Here is a 23,190-nt window from a genome sequence, read left to right on the forward strand (position 1 = left end):
TTCCATTGTAAAGAGTGGATAATAAAAGTTCCTGGAAGAAGTACCCTGCCCTGCGTATCAATCTGCAATACTGTTTTTTTCATTAGCCCCAAGTTTCCATTTAACTGTTATGACTAATGTCTTATTTACAGGTATATAATTGGAGCAGGATAGTTCAATGAACTTCTCATCTCTTCACTGCAGTATCACGAATTTTCCACAGAAGAGTTACATCTCTTGACATGACTGACAACATCTCTGTTTGTAGACGTCTATCAAGCATAACCTCAGTTGCTTTGCAAATGTACAGTAGTGAGTTGTATCCTTGCATTCATCTTCTGAAAAATATATTTGAACATTAAAAAACTTTGAAAATGAACACAAGATGAATAGCAGAAATCATCACAACAACCAATGGATACTGGTAGCTTTGTAATTATTTTACTTTACATTTCTGACAACAGCTAAAGTAGGTCACACATAAGTGGTGTGATCTCACTGCATTCATTTCACAGAACCCCACCTTCCAGGAATTAACAGCTTGCTCAGAGATTCATGAATGACTCATAGCTGGCAGTCGTGAGGGAAGTTTGCATAAAACAACTTCCTACAAATCCTGCTTCTAGAAGTGCTTTTGAGGCTTTAATATCAAACTGCCCTAGTCATGGAGACAACTAACCCCAGCGTTATCAAATGCAGCTTGGAGAGTTCAGTTTTACCTTTGAGATGTACAATCAAATGCTTGCAGAATCACTAACGCACAATTGTGAGGTGCTTTCTTATATAAGTGCTGGAAACTATCGCTATGCTCAGATAGAAATAAATATTTACATACTGCCACAGGCTGTGGCACTGCAGTGCTGCCAGCTCACTGGTCTCTTTTTCCATCCACAATACTGATCGGCCACAAGTTTGTTATTCTTTCTGTGTACACAGTACACTCGTCTAGACTGAAATCCGCTCCCACACTGCACACTGCAAGGCCTCCAAGGCCCCGTCCGCCAGTAGACATCGCAAACTTCTGAGGAACAGTTTCTTCTGACAGCAGATCTGTGGGGAGAAACAAATGGCAGTTGAATGCTTATTTTTATGCTAAACCCTTATATGCAGAATCATACGATTATGGAAGGGACTTCTGCAGATGTTCCAGTCCAAGCCTGCTGCTCATCACACAGTAAACTAGTCCAGGCTGCTCATCTCTTGTCTGTTTTTCAGTGTGTCCGAAGGTGGAGACCCTACAACCTCTGTGCAGCCTCTTCCAGTATTAAGAATCCTCAAAGTCATTTTTCTTTCCTTAAGTTCAATTTCCTGTACTTCACATCATGCCCATTCATCATAGAATCACAGAATCACAGAACAGCCTGGGCTATGTGCAGGGTTGCCAACCACATCGTGCCTCACTCATGACAAAAGAGAAGCTTCTGCTCATTTAAACTGAAACCTGAAATAGAAAAAATGTTTTACATTTTGGAAATTTTTACTGACCCTGAAAGGCTGTATTTTGGATGCTGCAGGTGCTTTAAGGGTTTAAGCTTTAAGGCTCCTGAACACAAGTAATATTTCTATGCTGACAAAGAACCCTCTTAAATGTTTGAAGCTGCCAAAATGAAATCCTGGCTTATACTTGTGAACGGAAGTTTCATCATTTTATTCTGTGAAGCCCAAATTTCTTTCTACGTCCTTCAAAAATGGCCTGACATGTTCACAACTCAGAAGTAGGTCTATAGTAAAAAGTATGAAGAGCTGGTTTTTATAATCAAGGGACAATGCCATGTATGTACTTGATACTCAGTCACTGTTTGTTCTTCACTGCCCTACCTATGCTAGGTTTTGTTCCCCCAGACCACTGTGTTAAGAGTTAATTTCTCTTTAATTCAGCATTTTTGAGATTGCAATGTTTTATGGACACTGCCCTCCATCCATGTGCAACAGCATAGCTCCCAAGTGATTGACATTCTGAGGGGGGAGTAAAGCCTGTATTTTTCCTTTTGTGAAGAGCTATTTAGAGACAGGAAAGCAGATTAACAGAATTCCTACAAAAATAATAAGAAGAATAAATGCACACCTTGAGGTAAAAACACATATTCAATTTTAGACTCACATGCAACCTTTAACTACCTTATCTGCTACTCCTGTAACATACTTGAAAGCAGAATTAAATCTATTTATCTGGATAAGTATACCTTATATGTAAGTATTTTATTTAAGTGAATTTTTAGTAGTAAATTTACAGGGACTATAAAATAAAGCCCAGGAAAACTCTTATAAAACCTCTTCAGCCACAGAACTGAATAACAATAATAGCAGAAGGGAACTGGCTCAGCAGTAGTAACTAAGTTATGACAGATTGCTCCAGTTCGTGCCTTTTGTGGAAATCAAGGTTCTCTCACTTTCTTTCTAGCTTTGCCATCAGCACAGGGGAGGACAGTGATCAAATCCATTTCTCTCCTTGGGTTCCTGAATTTATCCTGTGTACACAAAAGGGATTATTGTCCCCTTCCTTTGTATTTGATTCATGAGAAGAATTTGAGTATTTATACAGTGTTCATGATATTGTAACTTTAATTTGATCATCTATAGACTTCAACTTGTACCGCTTCAAACTGTGTACCTCTTTCTTTCATCACAAGAAGAGTTTGGCATCAAGGATCCGTTATGAAGTTGACATAAAAAGTGGTGATGCTGAAAAAGGAGACAAAAAAGGCGGTGAGAAAGAAAAAGAAGCCATCAAATTAATTACAATAAAATCACCCTTCTAAGCAGCTACCCAATTGCACAACCCAGTCACAGTTCTTGATAACTCTGCCTTCAGCCCTCAGTCCATGTCCTCAGTATTTGGTTCTCCAAGATACCGACCTTCCCAACTATTCAGAAAGATTTACAACCTTGTCTTGTTAATAACTGTATCTGGAATTCAGCAACAGTAATTCTCACTCATTACTTTGTTTACTGAACAGTAAATACTGCACTGACAATCATAGATGTCATATCAAAATGAGAAAAAGTTTACTGTATAAACAAAGACGCAGAACATAAGGAAGTAAAGTTTTCCATATTAAGGATGACTGCTTTTGAAGCACACATCTGTCTCTGAGGACGTCACAAGTTCAGCTACACTAATTGTGTTTTTGTAAGACTGTAATGAAAACAATATACCAGCTTAAAATTGGAATTGGTAACAACAGGTTAGGTTATAAAACATACTGAAACTAACACTTGGGTTTCAGATTGTGTTCTGCTCTCGATTCCCTGGTTTTGTTGAATTAAAGTAACACAAAATCAAGAAACAAGGCTTTGTAAGTCACTGTTCTGAAGGCAGTTACAGCTATTGCCACGAGCCTCCATCTTGGCTGTCAAGGTGTTAGTGTGGTAGCAGCAGCAAGAGAATACAGATGTTCAGACAACGGAGTGATTGCACTGATGTCTTCTACAATCTCTGTAACCTACCTGTTCTCTTGTCTGCGCTGTCCCTGCTGTACATGAATAACCTGTACAGGGCTTCCTTCCCGCAGGACGATCTTGGTGCATACAAGCACCTGCTAGCACTGTCACCACGCTGCCGTTGGCTTTTACTTGTTGACAAGTTATTTGCCGGTAGCGAAAACCACTGCCACAAGTTGCAGAGCACTCAGACCATCGACTAGTTACCCACCTACAGGAGTGCAGAGACAATAATAGCAAATATGAACGCGTTGCAACCTTGCTGGTAGTTTGCAGTGACCCCTTTGCAAATAAAAATCAAGAGAGCTGATTTTTAGGTGGGTATTTAGAGTTTAAATGCGAGAAAAGGCAGAATCATCTTTTTCAGCCCTTCCCCCAGGTTGGACAAACTTGTTTAACTGAGGAGTTCTAACACCCATGTAGCTCAATATACACTGACTGAAGTTACACTGTTACCCAGAAGGTGATAGTAAGTAAATCCTATGGTCACTGCTGATTTATTCTTTTTGCAGGGAAGCACAGCCTGCTATTCTGTAACTTGTAAAATACCTGGTACTGATTTAGTTACAATCAATGCAGTAGTAGAAGTAGGTGTCGTAACTGATTCGAATTTATTACATCAAGATCCTGCTAGATAATGGCTCAAACAAAACGTTTTATTTATTGATTAGAAGTTGCAAAGATTTATTCTGCCTTGACAGCCAGGAACTACCAGGGAAGCAGTAAGTGGCAATATAATTTATTCTGCTTGATCTTTTCATAAATGTAGGATAGAAACACGGAATGAGACTATTTGTAGCACCTCTGTGATAACAGGAAAAAGATTCTATTTTCTTCAGCAATTATCTTTCTTACAGTCAAAGATTTCATACTGATTCAAAGAAGATTAATCTTTTGCAATCTGGACTCTTTACCTTTTAAACTCTTACATTTACCTCACTGTAATTGGATGCTATGCTGGAGAAAAGCAGATAAAATGCACGGCAGCATCCTCATAACTCTGTCTCATCTGCTCTGAATAGATGGATTTTAGAGGGAGCGCTGCAATTGAGAATTTGTGTTTTAAACTATTCCTTCTATTTTAGTACATTTCCACTGGCAAAAAGTTCACTTGTTATGGGCTGGCTAAACTTCAGACTTGCAATTGAGGATGATCTGTTTTTTTGGCTTCTAGTAATGAATACAAACAAACTTATCCTGATATTTATCTGTTGCCATGTTTTCTTAGAGAAGAGTTCAGAACATTCTGGCAGGATGCACTCCCATAATGTCACTTAAGGTCTTAACACCTCTTTCCAAAAATTTTCCAGCGAAGGACAACTCCAAAACATGTGCATGACTTCTCATGGATTTTACACTGACACATTAAGGCCAATCCCTCTAAGCAATTCAAGGCATTTGTTTTGAGGATGCATGTAGTGCCTCTTGTTAAAAACCGAGCACTGCACCTTGCTGAGATAGAATGCTCAGTGTAACTGATTAAATAGACTGGTAACATTTGGGCTTTTGGAACCAAATACTATGGTGGTATATTTGCCTGTGAAATAAATATGTTATGCCACAAGATCTCTAAGTACACTAGTTGATTCAGTCAGAAAAATGGCAGAGAAGCACATGCAAGGTGGGGGGGCACTGGAGAAAAATGAGGCATTCCAGATAACCATACTACTCAGAGCTTCTCTGCTAGCATGAAAGAACAGGAGGTGAATACAGACTCAACTCATGAGCATCTTGGCTGCTGTAAACATGATGATTTTTCTTTCAGGGCATTGGCACAGATTCCACACAACAGGCACATCTCAGGGGCCTCCCGTGGCTTTCACAATGTTAGTGTGGTAGCAGCAAGACCTGCTGCAGCAGCATGGACTTGTAAACAGTCTAATTTATTCAGCTGAATCACGAGCTCCCTGACTGTGATCCATTTTCACACCTCTCATGCTTTAGGGGTCACAAATGAAATAAAACCCGCATTTCATACTCAGCACGCAAACACAGAAGCAACTTCGGGAGATTGTGAGCTTAACACAGATAGAGCACATGGAAATACAGTAGGCAGGAGTTTACCTGGCAGGGCAGTCACCTCTGTTGCATGATTGGTAAATAAATGCTGGCTTTTGCAGATCTCTGCAAAATGATTCATTTACTTTCTGCTCCTCTGAATTCATGCACTGTAGTTTCCTGGAGCGGGTTCCTGAATTGCCGCAGTTAGCAGAACAAGTGCTCCACTCAGCATATTCCCACTTATAATCTAATTATCAATAAGAAAAACAATCAAAAGAAGTGTGTGAGAGAAGCATTAAACATTTTAACCACGTCACATGTGAATCGATACGGCAGCATATCCTGTCAGTGAGACAGACATCACAGTCCCTGTAGAAAAGTGAATATTTCAGCTTCGTGAAAAGGAACCAAAAGCCAGAGCAAAATGTAGCCCTACTCTGCTTCCCCTGAAGTTCAGCCTCTGCATATGAGCATGAAGTTCACTAGAAGGCAAATGGGATCAGCATATGTGCACCTGAAGGGCAGAGTCTGGCTCACAGTAGGAACTGATGAACTTCTTTTAAAAGTTTCATAACGTTTTTATACAATGAGCATTAAAAAGAGGAAACTGTAAATCAGGCTCTCTAGGTTTCCTGCTGCTCTATGCTAGGTTTATTTTAAAGAAAACTCACCTTACTCCAGACATTGCACAAATGTCAAGGTTTAAGAAAATCGTGTACTAAGCTATAGAAAATTACTTAATGCATAATTAGTTTGCCACTGAGGCCTCTGGCAACATGAAAAAGAAATTGGTTTTAAAGACCATTTTGCATTGAAAATCAATCGCCCCTAACAATTACAACCTTTATATTTAGTCACAATCCCACACTTACCCATTCCCCCACATTTTTTTTTTTTGACACTTGGTAAAAGATGAAGTACTGTGCAATGCTGACAGATTTTTATGTGATCACAGAAGGAGTCAGATTTTTCTGTAATAACCAAGAATAATTGATAGCTACCAGCTGTGTCCACAGGCTCACCCTTCCAGCACATAATGAATTCTTTAACTTATTGTTTTTCAATGTTTCCTTATTACTTCTAGGTTTCTTAAAATAATACAAAAGGGCCTTTTTCAAAGTAGAAACAGTTAAATTTACTGACTGCAACTATGATGGAGAGACTGTATTGTTTGTTTAACTAGGAAGATACTACTCAGAAGTACCCTCAATATGCCTACTGTGCAAAAACCACCAGAGGAGATTTTGCAGTCTTAAAAATGCACGGCTATTCCAGCGATGAAACGTTTGCACAAGCAACAATCAGAGTCAGAGCTAATGAAAGGAAAATGGAATCCTCCCAGAACACTGACCAGTCTCACTGAAAGGCTATTGGGTGACCAAAAGGCAGTTCGGCTGGAGAATACAGATGGACAATTTAATACCCAGTTAGTCCTGCCCAGAAATTCTAACTCTAATGAGCAGATCTGTATTAGTATCAAGGTCTGGACATCTTTTTTGATAAGTTCTATCAGGATATTTTATGATTTGTTTCATTAATATTCAGATAGATCCAATTTTGTTTTCAGACTTATCACCAAAAGTAAACGTTTTGATCACAGATATACTTCAGTAAAATTACTTTGCCACCTCATTCATACAGACCCAGCCTCACTCACAGAAATGATCCAGTGGCAGTCCCTGTCGAGATTTACAAGATCTCATCTTAAATCTTCTTTCATTCCTTTGTTCACCCACAAAGCCAAAATATATAGACAATAGATAAATAATACATGAGAACCTTCAATTTCAACAGAGACTTCTTTTTAAATCTGATTTGCATCCCCTGCATACAGGGGATGTTTGCTTTTTCTATTAACCTGTCAAAAGGAATTTGGTGTTTTGTTGCCAGGATCTTAGGATCTAAATTCTTAACTTTAAATTTTAAAGTCTAGCAGTTATAATGCTATTAATTTCAAAAGCACTTCAAATATTTACACACTTCTTGAAATGTCTGTAGATGCAGCCTACTGTCCTGCTGCTCATTCATCTGCAATTCTCAGTTCTACATTTTAAAATTTTCTAGTGAAAGTGGAATTGTGTGCAAACACATTACTTTGGAGGACATTAGAAAATGTTCTCGAAAACTTAAAATCTAAATTGATGAGTATGCAGGATGCCCCATTACACTGGTATGTTTAAGGGTGACTATAATAGGAGGGCAACCATACTATAACGATGCTGAAATATGAAAAATTGTTCTTACTGTCTTAAGATGGCCTCAAGGACTGTTTTCTTTCACTTTGGTAGGATGTTGTGGTAGCATTTACATGATTTGCTGAAGTTGAGAAAACCTACTGATTTAAAGCAGCAAGACACCTAATGAGGCAACATCCTCTAGGATTTCCAGCTGCACAGGTAAGGAAACCCACATCCCCCTGTCCAATTCAACATTAAGAATGGATGCTGTCTATTGGCTTAGGTGGGACTGTGCATATAGGTGAAGTTAAACATGTTTTAGTGTATTACTTTCTTGTTATAAAAGTAGGTTAGGGTTCAGGGAAGTCCGTAAAGAGTGAAAGAAAGTAGTATTTAAAAAAAAAAGAATTTGTCATATAATTTTCAACAAACCTTCCTTCTTGACATTTACCCAAACTGACACTGGTTTTGCACTTGTTGAAGTCCAACACTGGAATTGCCCAGCAAATTGACCCGAGTTGGTGTTCACCTCCAGGATGCGACCCCCAGCCAGGATTCGGTATTCCAAGGTTTTGACTTCCTCAATTGGACTACCTCTGAAAAGCCAGTGAACAGTGTTTCTGGAGCTGGGTAGCACTGGGCAACCTAAAAATTGATGGTATTTTAGCATTTTTTTTCCTAAACACAGCAGCTGCATTGAAAAGTTTGGACATAGTTATGTATGACTGTGATATTCTATATAGAAGTCATCACTAGTCTAAATAAAAATAAGAATATGCATATTGCACTGAAGTCCAAGCTGTAGTCCTGACCACCCCGAGGCTTTTCAGTTGGCATGCACCTATCACAGCTCTTTATATTTCCCTTGCAGTAAGATCTTACACACTCCATTTATATATAACTGAAGAGGAGCAGTGGAGAGCGATTATTTAAAAGGAATTAGGATTGCACTCCAAACTCCAGTTTATGCAACCCACCAAACATGGATTCTCAGGAATCCCATCCCCACTTTTCCATGGGGCCCCTCTTCTTTAATGAACAAATGTTATCTTTCAAATGAGAAAGCATAAAAGGTAACATACCTATTCTCAATGGATCTCCAGGTACCACACTAACATTTGTACCAATTCCAGATGCCATTAGGACACGTTTTTTTCTGCTTCCCTTTGATAGTAAAGTATTATTCTCTGTAAATCTTTGTTCTGTAAAACAGCATACAAGATCTCTTCTTAGGAAGAGTTACATCAACATACTAAAAAACAAGCATCCAAAACATCCACTATGAAGAACAAGCACGATAGTGCTTTGAATTGATCAACCTACTGATTGAATTGTCCATGAAGCAAATATACTTCAGATGTGAAAACAGGAAAAGCACAAGATGTTTACAAGGCTCCTGCCTGTTTTCAACATAATCAAATTTGTTGAATTGCTTGTATTTATTAGCAACAAGAAGCTATAACATAATAAGCTATAAGCTGTAACATCAGTTAAAGAAAAAAATTTACATGATGTATAGTGTATTTACTGTTTCACAAGACAATACTATTTATGTTTTAATTGGAAGCCATTCACACACAGAAATTTTAAAAAATATATTTTTTCCAGTGGAATTAAGCCAATTCCTCTCTTTTTTTCCCCAGTGGAATCATGGCAAAATGCTACAATTAAGAAAAAAAGAACAAACATATTTTAAGATCTCATTATGCACAGTGCATAACATAGGCAGAGTCAGATACCAATCACTACAGCAACTCGTCCTTTTCATCATATGCCAGAAGAGCTGCCAAGAATACAGGCAATCTGTCAGTAGCACACAATTCTTGTCACGTGGTCCAAATTTCCATTCTAATGAGTGTGCTTAATATGCACAACTCTCCTTCCACAACATTTTTGATCATTTCTTTTATTCTAACTTTTTTGGGTTATTTTCAATTGACTGGGTTGGAGTATTGAAGATTTTTCCTCAAAGTACAAGGTCTGTATAAAGCTTCCTGCTTGTCCTTGTATGAAGTCTACACCAGAAGTAATGCTTCCCATTTTATGACGTTGGCCCATATCAGCAGAGGCGGATGTTGGTGGTATGGCAGTAGAGATCAAACCTTCCCACCAATATTCTGTTCCATCTTGTTGTGTGACAGATAGCAGCAGAGCAGTCTGACAAAATGAGGACTGATATAGAAGACTGGTACAGAAGTGCATTTGAAGCAAAGGTATGTCATTGAATTCCTTGGTGCAGAAAAAATAGCATGCACTTGACATCCATTGATGCTTGCTGAACATTTATGGAGACCAGCACAGTGATGCAGTGAATGGTGCATTTCAGCAGTGGCAACAATGGGTCACTCCACTGGTGCCCATTTTTACAAGCATGGCATGCAGGTTCTGGTTCATCACTGGTAAAAACACGTGGCTAATGGCAGAGACTTGTGCTGAAGAAAAGTGCTCTACAGCTGAGAATGTGTTTTACCAAATACTGCTACTGTGTGCTTCTATCTGTTGTAACTTCCATGGAAATAAATAGGAGGCATTACATTTGGAGTGACCTACATAAATGCTGAAACAGAAGTCTCCACAGAACTACACTGAGATCAGCCCCATACTGGCACTGACCAGCAAACAGCTACTTTCCTTGTCAGTTCTTAGCCACTTCTACTAGAAAAGGCTGTACAAATTTTGCTTTACTGCTCAGTTTCCCCAAGTCAAGCAGTAATTGCTGTGGGAAAGTCTAAAAGTCTGACTTGATGTTGCTTTAGACAACGGTCAGTGTGATCTGCAAATCTTGATAGCAGAAAGTCCTCCCATTTCACCACAGCTTTGTGCAGTCAAAAAAAAAAAAAAAAAAAAAGAAGCAGAATTTGGCATTCTTCTGTCTACTCAAGATTTATTTAAACTAATGCCATTTGATCACCATTAGAAACGAAGTTCAGAAACGTGTGAGTGAGCTTCCCAGACACATCATTATAATAATATTCCTCTTTGGAACATGTGAAATTTCGACCTAATCCAGGAAAACTGAAACCAAGAAAACAGCTTCAGTCTATGCTCATCTCCACATAGAGACTCTTACTATGTCTCTGGTACATCTTCCTTGGCCAACAGATCCAAACATACTTAACACGTGCCTTATATGTGTGGTTAAGAAAGAAAACTTTGTACCAGGATTGGCCATGTATGACTGTGTTGTACTTTGTATAGCAAAATGGTGAGAAAGTTAATCTCCAGAGCTGAATAATCCATTTATTGGAGTTATTTGCAAGGCATGATTGTGTTACAGAGTATTGGATTGTTTCTCTACTAACAACACAGTCATTTAAATGGAATTTTTCTTTAAATTTTCTACTTTGAGTTAGCAGTTCATGCTCAGATTTTTTTGTTCTCAGTATTCCTTTGTTTTATTGGCCTTTATGATTAAAAAGGAAACACCACCACCACTTTGCTTTCATTTCACTACGTTTCCCTGCAGTTTCCTCCAGCCCACTTTGTTTCTCTATATGAAAGCACTAGGCACAGTGCAATACGACATCGGATTTAGTTGTCTAATGTGTTTCTGGGCTTAAGGGCTGACACTTACTGCCCGGAAGCAAGAACACAGAACAGTTTTTGAAGAAATCACACATTAAACTGTACCCAGATCCAGTATTACAGGAAACGTAAAACAGTGAACAGCCCAGATCCCAAGGAGTAAGATCCAGTCAAACATTCCAAGTTCATAAGAAAGTGTTAAATAATCACCCACACCACCCCAAACTAGTTTATCACTAAAAAATTATATTAAATGTGATCAGTGAGGAATTCTCATTTAGCACCAACCTCGTAAGTGGAGAACGGATGCAGCCTCAGCTTTTCCAAGAGCATTAGTTGCTCTGCAAGAATATGTTCCTGCATTTTCATAGGAAACATTCCTCAGAAATAAAGAGCCATTCGAAAGAAAGAAAGAATTAATTGGTAGGATGCCTTTCTTCGTAAACCATGTCACATTCGGATGGGGGACACCTTTAAAATGTAGATAATTAAAACATTTAGGATGAAATAAAATATATGATCTATAGTGCTGTTACCATAACAGACAAGAATCACTACTTCCTTCATCATTTCACAGATAATGTAATGACACAGCAGCAAAACTGGCAGTTTTTCCATTCACAGACAAAAACATTTTTGTTTGAGGCCTATTAATAGTTCAGCATCCCACTGAGAATAAAGGGTAAGCACGGTAAGGCAAGCTCCCAGAACAGCTTTAAAAGCTGCTACCAGTCCTACAAAAGCAACATGATCATGTATCTCTCCACTGAAGGATGTGAGACTGCTAACCTCAGTCAGAACCAATTAACATAACTATCTGCATCCCAGAAAGCAGGAAGGAAGGAATTAATATGATGAAACAAAGCAGAAATAGAAATTGAGATAAAATGTTTCTCTTGAAGGAAAAGTTTTATATTTATCCATTAAAATAGAGAATGTAACACCCCAAAAAAGCCTCTAAAAACATCTCCATCTAGCAGATGTCATAAATGCAGCTTGTAACAACGCAGTGTGAAGGAAATGGAACAGAAAAAGCTATTAAGAACTAAATTAGGGGCTCAGTTGTTAAGCAATCTCATTTACTACATTACAGAAAGCCAAAGATCTATCATCCTTTTCACTGCTAAGCTTGACTACTGAATTATTCCATATTCAAAGAAAACTTATTCTAAATTTTAATCGATGAACGGACTTTGGATATTGATTTTTAATTAGGTGGATTTTCCAGTTGCACAATATTACTTTAGTGGAAGGACTTCTCCTGTTTTCTTTTCCACAAACATTTGCCATTAAATGATATTTTGAGAGCTGGCAAATCAGGCACTTCACTGTTTGCACTTCAGTAGAGCCGCCCCAGTAGGAGTGCTCTCTCAAAGCTCCAAAACCTGGGATAACTCTGTGGGTAGGACCAACACGTGGCACGATGACCAGCCTCAGCAGTGTGCAGATGCACAAGGCATGAGATGGTCAGAGCATTTAAACCATCCTTTACCTGAGCTCTGTTTTCTTGTTTAATTATATTGATTGGTGCTCTCTGAAGGCTACCAGAATGGTCCTGCTATAGAAGCTGACCTGAATGTGGGACATTTGGAAGTCTCAGCCATACTGAATGTTAATTCAGTCTCCTTTCTTCACAGATCATTGTGCAGTATTACTTTACAGATGATGTCTTCATGATGTGGAATCGCCTTTAGGAGCAACTTCAACATTTCGATCACTGGCTTAGCACTTCCAATGCACACCTCAAGATTTTCCTTTACCGTAATAAGAACCAGACAAATTTTTTGGATCCTGCTATGTCAGCGAAGGAAAAAGCTCCCCATACCATTTTGTCTAGAAAGACAGCAGACAGAAACACTCTCCCGCATAATCATAGTTTTAAATTCTAGGCAAATTAGCAACTGTTCAGTGCTTTCAAACTCATAAGAATGTGATTTACTGAATACAATTGTGTAAAACAAGATACAGATCCGCAGAGCGCACAGGGATCCAAAAAAACCAGGCTGTTTTTCAAGTTTCCAGAAGAAGCTTTATGCCACATCAAAAAATCCTTTTGGAATTAGGAAGAATTCTTGTTCTAAGGGTCTTTTTTCCATTATATTCCATATTTCTGGCTAAAACGTATCATTCTCAGACACATTTTCCTTTACAGTGTATTTTCCAAGGCCATTCAGGCATACATTCTTTCAGTACGGATGGGCTGAGGAGGTGCCATAAGGATGCTGAGCTGAGGCCCACAGATTTGCAGCCAACCTACCCTCACTGGCACCAAAATCCTGCAGGCTCATCAGAGCCAAAAATAACCAGAAGCAGCACGCTGGGAGAGGCCCGAAGTCAAAAGATTTAAAGTTGAACTCCACAACACACAAAAACATGAAAATGCCTGCAAAGGGTCAGATTTAGGCTTTTAACCTCGGCCTCTATCAAAATTCAGCCCCAAACATCATCCCACGATAGTCTTCTCTTTGCTTGCATTCAGAAATGTACCCCGTCCCTGGGATTTTACTTAAGTAAAATACTTCTTTCTTCCAAACTTGGTTTGTATTTATGCCAGAAAAATTGCCATGTCTCTACTCCTTTACCTCTCTCTCTCATTCAAAGAGATGTTGAGTCTTAAAACCTGAACTGGAGTTCAGATTGCAGAAGAAATCTGCAGAACAGCTTTGCCTCTCATTTTAAATTCAAAAATTGGGTAGCTGTCACACACCCTTAAGTCAATTTAAGCTACTAGCAAGTGATTCCTCTTCTTTTCTCTTAGAAACTGTATATATTTCTCTTCAGGGGAAGCAAGCGAGTGGTACCACACACACACACACAAGTAAATCAGATCATTTCTCAAGTGAATAATGTGAATGCACAAGTATAAATTTCAAGTCTAAGAAACAGAAAGGAGGAAAGAGATCTTCACGGCCGTCCAACAGTCAGTCCAACTGAAATGCACAGTTAATCCACCCAAGTAATCTTAGATGTGCTGTCACTTACAGGAAAAGCGGCAGAAAAGTGCACTTAGAATGATAGTCAAATGCATCATGGAAAACCAATACTGTTAAGCATTACGTGCCATTAGCATACGTTGCCATTATAAAGCAGAGCTAATGTTATCTAGATACCTTCAGAGTGCGTTCACAAATCTGAGTTTGTGCTGAAAACAGCGGTGAGGATAATCAAAACATCTTCGGACTGTATTTTATCCCAAATTGCCAACAGGTAAAATTAAATCTCAATTAACAATTTTATGTGAATTGTGCACAGTCTTCCTTCTGAGCTGGCCTACTCACAGTCAATTCTGAGGATCCTTCAAGTTTTTCCATTCCATTTTTCCATTCCTCCCCTTTCAGAGAGGAGTTCAGGGACCTGTAACAGGCAGGTTGTACTCATCCTGCTGGAGTACAGAGAGCAGGGAGGGCACGGCTCTGCACACTGTACAGGCAGGACTCAGCTGCCTGTCAGAAAGCAGGGGCCTCCACCTCTGCCTTTCAGGGGAACCCAGAACTGGAGAGCACAAGTGTTAAGTCAAGTTTTCAGAGTCATGCATCCAGAGAGATGGGGTGCAGAATCTGGCCAGAAAAAAAAAGACTTTAGTGCATACTATCTTTTCTGGAGTTCCTATCAGGAGAAACTTTTCCTGTTGGAGAATTCCAAAAAAAAAAAAACCCAACACTTTCTGGCAATACATTCACCCTTCTCTGCTTAAAAGTGCTTTGTATAATCCTTCCCACAACACAGCAAGCAGTGCAATCCCAGCATGCAGTCACCATATATACACTTGCATTGAAAAAGCTTCCATCATGCAGACTTTTGATGCCTTTCCTTTTGATATTTGACCACATATTTACTATTCCTGAGGTAAGATGCTGCTTCCCTGCCAGTACTTGGTGCTGCACATTGAGAGAAGCCTCATTCACCAGCTCTTGTGGGAAAGCAGACAAAATATACAAAGCCCACATTTCTCCAGTGACAACACTCTTCACTGTGACATACGCTAATTTTCCTTCTCAGAAACTGTATGATACAGTGCAAGCATACCATAAAAAATGTTCTTTTTTTTTTAAAAAAAAAAACAAAACAAAACAGTCAAAATAGTTAAGGCCTTTCTATTCTAAATGGCTCATTCTGGGAAGCATTTCTTAGACCTTCTCTTCTGGACAAAAAGTAAATCTTTCAGTTTGCAACCCTGGAAGGAAGTCACTCCCTATATACACACAAAAAAATACTGCTTTCAAGCTGAAGAATTCCTAATTTGATTGCCAGCCAGTACAAAAACAAGAGGTAAGAGATGGCTGGTAGCCACCTTTGTTTCCTTTATACCCCAACTTCACTCAGATGCAGCTGAGGATGAGCCTAAAGGTATCGACTCACGCAAATTACGAAGGATTTAGAATCCCTGAGTACAATTTAGATCCCAGTGAGAGCTGGAGGTGAAATGCTTTGCTGACTTCAGCCAGCAGCAAAATCGACCAATCATGATATGGTTCCAAGTCAGGAAAGAACTTAAGCACAGGATTAAATTCATCCCTAATAGAGAATGCAATTAAACACGTGCTTGAAATAAGGCATGGCTACAATTGTCTTCTATGAAAAAAAGATGCATTCCTGAATGGAGACCTTCTCAGACATAGAAAAACCTTAAAAATCAGAATCTTAATCTTGCAAAGGATCCAAATGCTCTGATGTTAAAAAATTTCTACTATAGACCTAAGCAGCTATAAAACTTTAAAATTAGTCTAATCTATTTTTCTGACATCAAGAACAGGTTATTTTCCACTAGCATTGGAGCAGCTCTAAAACACTCAATGTTCCATAAAAAAAAAAAAAAAAAAAAAGTCATTTTCCACCATCAGTGGCCCTGGGACAGCAAATGTTATGGAAAAAAACTCTAGCTCCGGATGGGACTGTGAAACACATGTTTAAAAAAGGAAAAAAAAAAAAAAAAAAGGAAAAAAAAAAAAGGAATCTGCACTATAGGGTGCCCTTAAAATATTCAGTGTTCAAAAACAAATTTCCTCCAACCTTGAAAGCCCTATGAAATATTACACACCATAAAAATCTTGGCCTACTAACTAGTCGCTCTAAAACACTGGATTTGTCTTCAGATATTTTTCCCCCAGCTATGTAGAATCTCATAAAGTATTCTGTATTTCCCATTCAGGAGCAAGGCAGAACTGAGGAACTGTGCTGGCACAAATCACTCTTTGCTGCAACTCCTCTAAAAGCGTAGAGGATAACTGCACCTCTCTAAATTTAGAGCATAACTTCATGTGTCATCTTTCAGAGGAAATGATTCTGGGTCAGTGCGATGCACACTGAAAGCCATCTGATTCTGCACCCTAACACCTACACCGAACTTATCGTAACTTACCGTTCAATTACTTTGATTGATAAATCTTATTTTCTTTAGCATAAATTGCAAAGTGCAATTTTCATCTCAGTTATGTTTGAGCAGTCCATTTCTCATGGACCCTAACAAACCTACTGAAATTACCTGCATGGATCTTGCCAACTTCATCGGGAATAATGGATGGACTGAGAGCCAGAGTGAGACATTTTGGCCCTTGCTATGATCTTCCCTCCTGCCTTCTGATACAGCCCTGCTCCTTTACAATCTGTCAAAGCTATTACCTCTACCTCTTCTATGCAACAATCCCTCTTCCTGGGTGGCAGCAGCATCTGGCACGGTTTTGATACACTTACCTACAGCTGGTGACCTCTTTGGAGGGATTCCTGGAGCAAGACCCCTCCTCATCCCACCCTTGCTGCAGCTCTGTCAAGTGCTGTTTAGTTCTCTAGCTGTCAGCTCAAAGAGAACTTAATCTTTTCTCCAGCTGTAGTTTAATACTAAGAATTTTCAAAACCAGACATTTAAAATAAGGCAACTAAATAAGGTCTGAGTCAAGTGTAAACTCAGAAATCACTGCTATGCAAAATGTTCTAGTCAATCTCCTGCAAAGCCTTCAATGGTGCACTTTAGAGCAGTTCTACAAGTCAGCACTACTATCAGAGGCATTTTCACCCAAGTGCTTACTAATCACACTTTCACATGGCTATAATGCCAAGAACCCTGTTAGTTACACTCATAAAACAGACATGGTCAGGGATTTGGACAATATAATTTTATCAAAATTACAGAATTACGTAGGAACGATCACTTTTAATCAGACCTGAACTCCATCTAAGCCAGCATTGTGTCCAATGATGGGCAGCTGAGCAAAGAGAAATGATGACATTTAGTGAATGACACTTGCTCAATGTATTTTCCTGTCTTCATCAACCAGAAGCAGCAATTAAACCACCATACATGTTTGCTTTAATATTTCCCTTCTCTCCTTATTTCTGGTACCACTGGGATGAAGTTAGCAAACAGGACTCATCACAGCTTTTAAAAATTGCCAATTTACATTTTCTGATTTGCCTGTTTCTCTGCCATTAGTTTTGACTTACCATTACGGTCATTGCTCAGGAGCATGCCAATGCTCACAGGGAACTCATCATCAGAACTGCACACACCTCTCTCTCAGTGGCAGCCATTCAGATACAATTCCTCCTGATTGCACATACCCATATTTATTTCCTCTATACATACATTTATTCTGAAAATAATTCCGAACATTCTCTGACCTCATTTAGCAATTAAACACTATCAGTGTGATCTTCATGGAAAGCTTTAGATCTGATAAGCCTTTATAAATCCTGATCCTTCACAACTTTTGCTGTTTCCATTCTTTTTTCAGAACTTTTATTGAAATGTTGAAGAACACAATTCCTGGAGCAGAGTCTTGGGGCGCACTGTTTGTGTTCTCTCCTCACTACAAGATGTGACCACGTGCTCCTTTCCTGTACTGATGATCACAAACAAGGTACTAACTAGTGAGATAACCTCACCTTTTATACTACTATGCCTTTTTTACAAAACTTTGCCTAGGGAAATTCTTGATAGTTTTTTACTACCAAAGAAAGAAGTGCCAGGGGAATACCCACATGCTTGCTCAGCCTTCCAGGAACTCTAATAGAGTTTAGAAATCTTACCTTTTTCTAATAATATCTGCCTGAATTCTTAGTGAATTGAAAACCTGAAGTAAAAGCCTACCCGAAAAATGTGAGGGACAGGGAAAAACACACATCAAAACAAGCAATGGTGCAAACCATGCCAATCCATGTATTTTTCCCCACAAATTACATTGTTTCTATCCACACTAGCAAATGGTGGAGAGCGTCAGGGATGTTCACATTACTTTGAAATACTTGGTGATTCCCTCCCGGCCCTTGGATATACTGTCCATGAGTATTTGAGGGTACAGTCTGCAGGCACATCTTTCAATTCAATTTCATCCAAAAGGATTTAGTTTTCAGGCTCCCAGAGTGTTCTGAGACACAAAACAAAGCATAACTAAGTGGGAAGGAGTGAAAGATTTACTGCAAAGCTTATGCCAGATCCGAACTAAAACTCAAACGTGGGTGTATTCATATTAAAAAGAAGCACAAGATCACCAATTTCCCATCATTATACAAATTATAAACACAGTCATGCTTTCCTCATTAAAGCATGACTTACCCCTTTAAATCTTTGCTAACTGCTTTTAGAAATACACACACAAAGAGAAGAAATATACAGTGTGCTATGTAACAAACTGCCATTCATTGCTGAGATGTTTTCTGAGGAGTTAAACATAGAAGACAAAAAACTGCATCAAAGCACAGTGGGTAAATGAAGGAACAGATGGAAAATTGAATTCTTGGTTTATACGGATCTGTTTCAAGTTCCAACAGTGACAGCAAGTAGCTTGTCCATCTTTACGAAACATCCGTGAGTAAGGATGACTTTGATTCAACAGGCTTTGTGTATTCCTCACTCCTTTTGAAAACAAGTGTTATTCTTTGAGAGTCAAAGTATATTCACAGGTATGTAGCATTTGGATCAACACAGAGTTTCTACACCTAAAAGCCTCCATCCCAAGTTACTTCAGAGAGCAAAATAACGTGTAGAGTCTAAACAACCATGTCAGTATACGTCCTTTCTGTTCTTTCACCAGAAGGTGGCACACAATGCACATTTTACGTATGTATTTTATATATGTACATATATATGTTCGTATTACTTTTTTCTTTTTTTTTTTTCCTTTACTATTTTACTTCAACTTAAAACTTCCAGGGTTTTGCAGTGGATTCTGATGGTTTCAGTTTATTTTAATAGTAATTACAAGAAGATATTTTCTGAAAATACAATAAATGTTATCCAAGAGCAATTTGGAGCAATCAGTATTGATATTTATAACATGTGTGTTGATTGAAAAGGTCTTGGCTGTAAGAATGGAATATGAATCTGTCCAGAATGTTATGAGTATCTTCTAGCATATGTACGTGTGGGAGCTATAAAAGTGAGTTTATTATAATTAGTGGAAAAAAGTTTTATTATACATTTTAAAGATAGAAGAAGCTGATACTACCAGCTTCAGCTATTTAGCTACATTTTCTTGCTTGTTCCTTCTATTTTTGTTTTTAGGATACATTGATCTTTGGCATTTCTAAATGTTTATCTGAACACAGTTTTAGTGTGCAAGAAAGGGCCAAAAGGAACCAAATCAGTAACATGAAAAGGAAGAAAACTGCTAGTCTGCTATCTCAGCTGGCTAACACTGTATGCAATATTAAACTTCACATCCTCTCCATTAAAAGCATCAAACAAGACTGTCCTGTGTTGCCTGGCCTAATGAACCCCGAGCCTCTGAAGTGGAACATACTTGGTTCTCTTCTGGCCTTGAATAATTGACGGGTATGTTGTATAGCTGTTAGCCAGCCAGTACAGGAAGCAGGAAAGTGAATCTTTTCCTACTACTTCAGCTCCTCTCTATCTTTCACAGCCCTTTGTCACACAGTTGGGTAGCTCTACTTTCAGCCAGAATTCCACTCTCAGCATGATGTTCTCCCCTAATTGAATGATTAACTTACCTGTTTTGCATATGTACATCATTTTTATACCTTTCATAAAGAAAAATATAGATCTTTCACAACTAGAGACAAAATGTAGAACTCAGCACATGGATTTATTCACAGAGAAAATCATGGCTTGAACAACCGTAAAGGATTGTAGGCTATTTAGCCTACAGAAAACAAACAAAAAAACAACTCCAAAAGCCTTAGAAGACATTGCAGCCAAGAAATGCAGAGGTAATTTAAGAATTCTGCCAGTGGCACGGCACTAATATTCTTCATTCACACAGGATACCTCATTCATACAACAGTTTTTCTTTTGCTCAGCTATGTTGTGGGCTAGAAAGAGACCAACAGTTCCAATGTATCTGCCTGATGCCACTGAGAAATCTGCATGGGTGAATCTGTGCTGATGGATACAAGCAAGTGTAGAGCAGAACATGAAGTCATATGTGAAGGCACACATAGCTACTTAGAAATATTTTGCTTACGATGCACAAATAAGTTGTTACCACCAAGAAAACATACCCTTCTTTCTGAGTGCTCAGGAGAATGGGCAGTGAGGAAAAGGCACCCCAGAGCTGGGGTTAAGGTGTACCTGAAACTCAACTTGTAATCACTCTTCTGTTACAGTCTGCTTTTAGAGACCCTCAGCTGTCAGTCACATTCAACCCCTGTCATTTTTATGTTAGATATTCATTATGAAGGCGTACTGCGGGTTGTCACTTCAAGGAGAAGATTACTACTGTGAAACTACATCTGATGAGGAAAGAACTCTTGCAGACACACATTGTGTGTTTGTAAGAACAGATTTTTCAGACTACATAGACATATTAGAAGATGATTAGATATGAGATACACAGACATGTGTCTCTTCTGATTCAAATGCTCACTTGTCTGATAATTCACATGATATTTAATTGGCACTTACATCAAAGTTCCCGTTTTACTACACTGCAAATGGACATATTTTTGGGTCCCACCCTATTAGACAAACATTAGCTGAGAGTGTTATTAAGTTCAATCTACTAAAGTCAGTAGTATATTACTTTTCATAAGGGAGATCAGAAATAACTCTTCTTACATCATTCCATAAGTTTTTCTGCCACTAAGCTAAGTGAAATTTTAAGACAGACCAGTTCTATTTTATTCACAAGCAGTAATACTTACTTCCTTGGCAATGACAGGAAATAAAGCAATTAGATAAATCATTTTTGAGTCAACACTAGTGTCTTACCATAACTAAAATTTGGCTCAGTAACATACACAGTATAAAGCATTTGGAAATCTATAGTCCCACATGAAAATATTAATTTATATTTAAATTGCTAACTGCTTACCCATCCTAACAATATTAATATTAACTGTGTGACACTAAGTCTCTGCTGAATTTGAGATATAGGTCAGTTATACACAGAGTTGCCAAACTATAGTTGGAAAATATGACTTCATCAAAAATTAGCCTCGGTACAACAGTGAAAGCAGAGTCACATGTCCCAACATACATTAGCCTGGCGCCACTACAGTATGCAGAATTATTTGTATAATATTTCTATCAGTATTCTGGTACAGTATCAACACTTCCTGATACACAGTCCTCCAGCAACAAGTGTGAAAGGAACGCTGACTTCTCTGAAGTCTATTTGCGTTCCACTGTAATGTTCACTGTTATCAGCACTTTCATGTACATTCAGCAAGGCACAAAAGGCAGATCTTCACTTATTAAATATTTGACAGAATATTGCCACCGTAAGTTAAATCTTAAAAATTAAACTTAAAACGTAGCTCGGATGGGACTTAGAATATCTACCTTTCATACACAGAGGACTAGAAAACAAAATAAAACAGTGAACTGCTTAATGCACATAGCTCCTGAGTAACAGTAATGCCACTCGACAGATGTTGTGCTAGACAATATACTTTCATGGCTCGGCACTTTTTGTTTTCTTACTGCAGCTGCAGACTGATGGCTCTGAGAGGTAAGTTTACCTCACTGTCAGGTTTAAAGTTCTATTAAACTACGGCTGGAGATTTCATTCTCAGTTTTAACAATGGTCTAGACACATGTGCAGCTCAAGAAGGGATAATGGAAAGTCTCTGATGAGAGAGTCAGCTGGCTATGCCTGCTAATGCAGCAATATAGTTGTTCACTTTGGTGGGCTTTAAGCTCTGTAGTGGAGCCTCAGACATCTTGATGGAAAGAAAAGCACTTTCAAATGAAAGCCTGTTTGAATGCATAACACAAGTAAAATAAAGTGACACGGTAAAGACACAGGACTGGTTGGGTGACATGCGTAATAAGAAATGACTTCTGAACAACAATTTGCTGCCTTGGCTGGTAGCTTCTTTCAAAATTTTCTTATTGTAACATTACAAAGAACTTCAGAGGAGTTCTTGCTTACCTTTCACAGGACATTCAACTGTAATATTTGCTCCAATTTTTGCTACGATTGTACCTCCAACAACTGCAGAGAGATTGCTAGCTTCCAAATTTGTAACGTTCAACATGGAGAACAAGATGACAGGAACCTCTTTGAAATGAAAGAATCGGTTTAAAATCGGTTTTTAAAAAGCTTAAAAATTATTTGACTTAAGTATAGATGCTGTGTTTAAATTCATCACATTTGAGACAGAATTCTGTTTGCAAAGAACCACCCAGAACTGTGTTGAGGTCTGCTCTGGTTTTAGAGCAACAAGACCGTCTCACTGTTACCTATTAAATCAGGCAGGATTTCATGGACTGATAGCAAAAGAAAATATTTCTAATTGAATCTGGGATAGATGTTTATACATAAAATGAATGCATACCCAATTCCAAGGATGTTACAATCCTACCTGCACGCAACAGTAAGGATGTTTCCATATCAAAACCAAAGTCATTAACAACCAGACATCCATATGTACCCAGCTCCTTCTCAGTAGGACTGCGAATCTGCACTTTTCCAATGGTGTCCAGGATCACTCTGCAGAGTATTCAAGAAAAGACAAATGTTACTGCCTGGGGACAAACACAGCTGGGTCTTCTTGCAAGAGTTACAAATACAGCACCAAAATTCCTCCCTAGGAATTTGTTGTTCTAGATCAGTGCACACAGAAACAGTTCTGCCTGCTCTTTGGTGACAAAAGGAGAGTGTTACAGGAT

At 38.6% G+C, this 23,190-nt stretch overlaps 1 protein-coding gene across 1 annotated transcript in view; it reads right to left on the reverse strand.

Moving 5' to 3' along the window:
• Positions 1-207: 207 nt before the first annotated feature.
• Positions 208-23,190, reverse strand: part of ADAMTSL3 (ADAMTS like 3) — a gene marked incomplete at both ends in the record, with an annotated part of 174,629 nt that continues 151,646 nt past the window's right edge. Inside the window, 10 exons of the mRNA XM_079540837.1 lie at positions 208-317; positions 815-1,029; positions 2,591-2,661; positions 3,385-3,631; positions 5,485-5,668; positions 8,031-8,243; positions 8,681-8,800; positions 11,412-11,594; positions 22,451-22,579; positions 22,884-23,011. Of these exons, the coding sequence (XP_079396963.1) occupies positions 208-317; positions 815-1,029; positions 2,591-2,661; positions 3,385-3,631; positions 5,485-5,668; positions 8,031-8,243; positions 8,681-8,800; positions 11,412-11,594; positions 22,451-22,579; positions 22,884-23,011 (1,600 nt within the window). The remainder of the gene's footprint in view (positions 318-814; positions 1,030-2,590; positions 2,662-3,384; positions 3,632-5,484; positions 5,669-8,030; positions 8,244-8,680; positions 8,801-11,411; positions 11,595-22,450; positions 22,580-22,883; positions 23,012-23,190) is intronic.

Source organism: Tetrao urogallus (genome assembly GCF_951394365.1).
Source record: "Tetrao urogallus genome assembly, chromosome: 11".
Lineage (NCBI taxonomy): Eukaryota > Metazoa > Chordata > Aves > Galliformes > Phasianidae > Tetrao > Tetrao urogallus.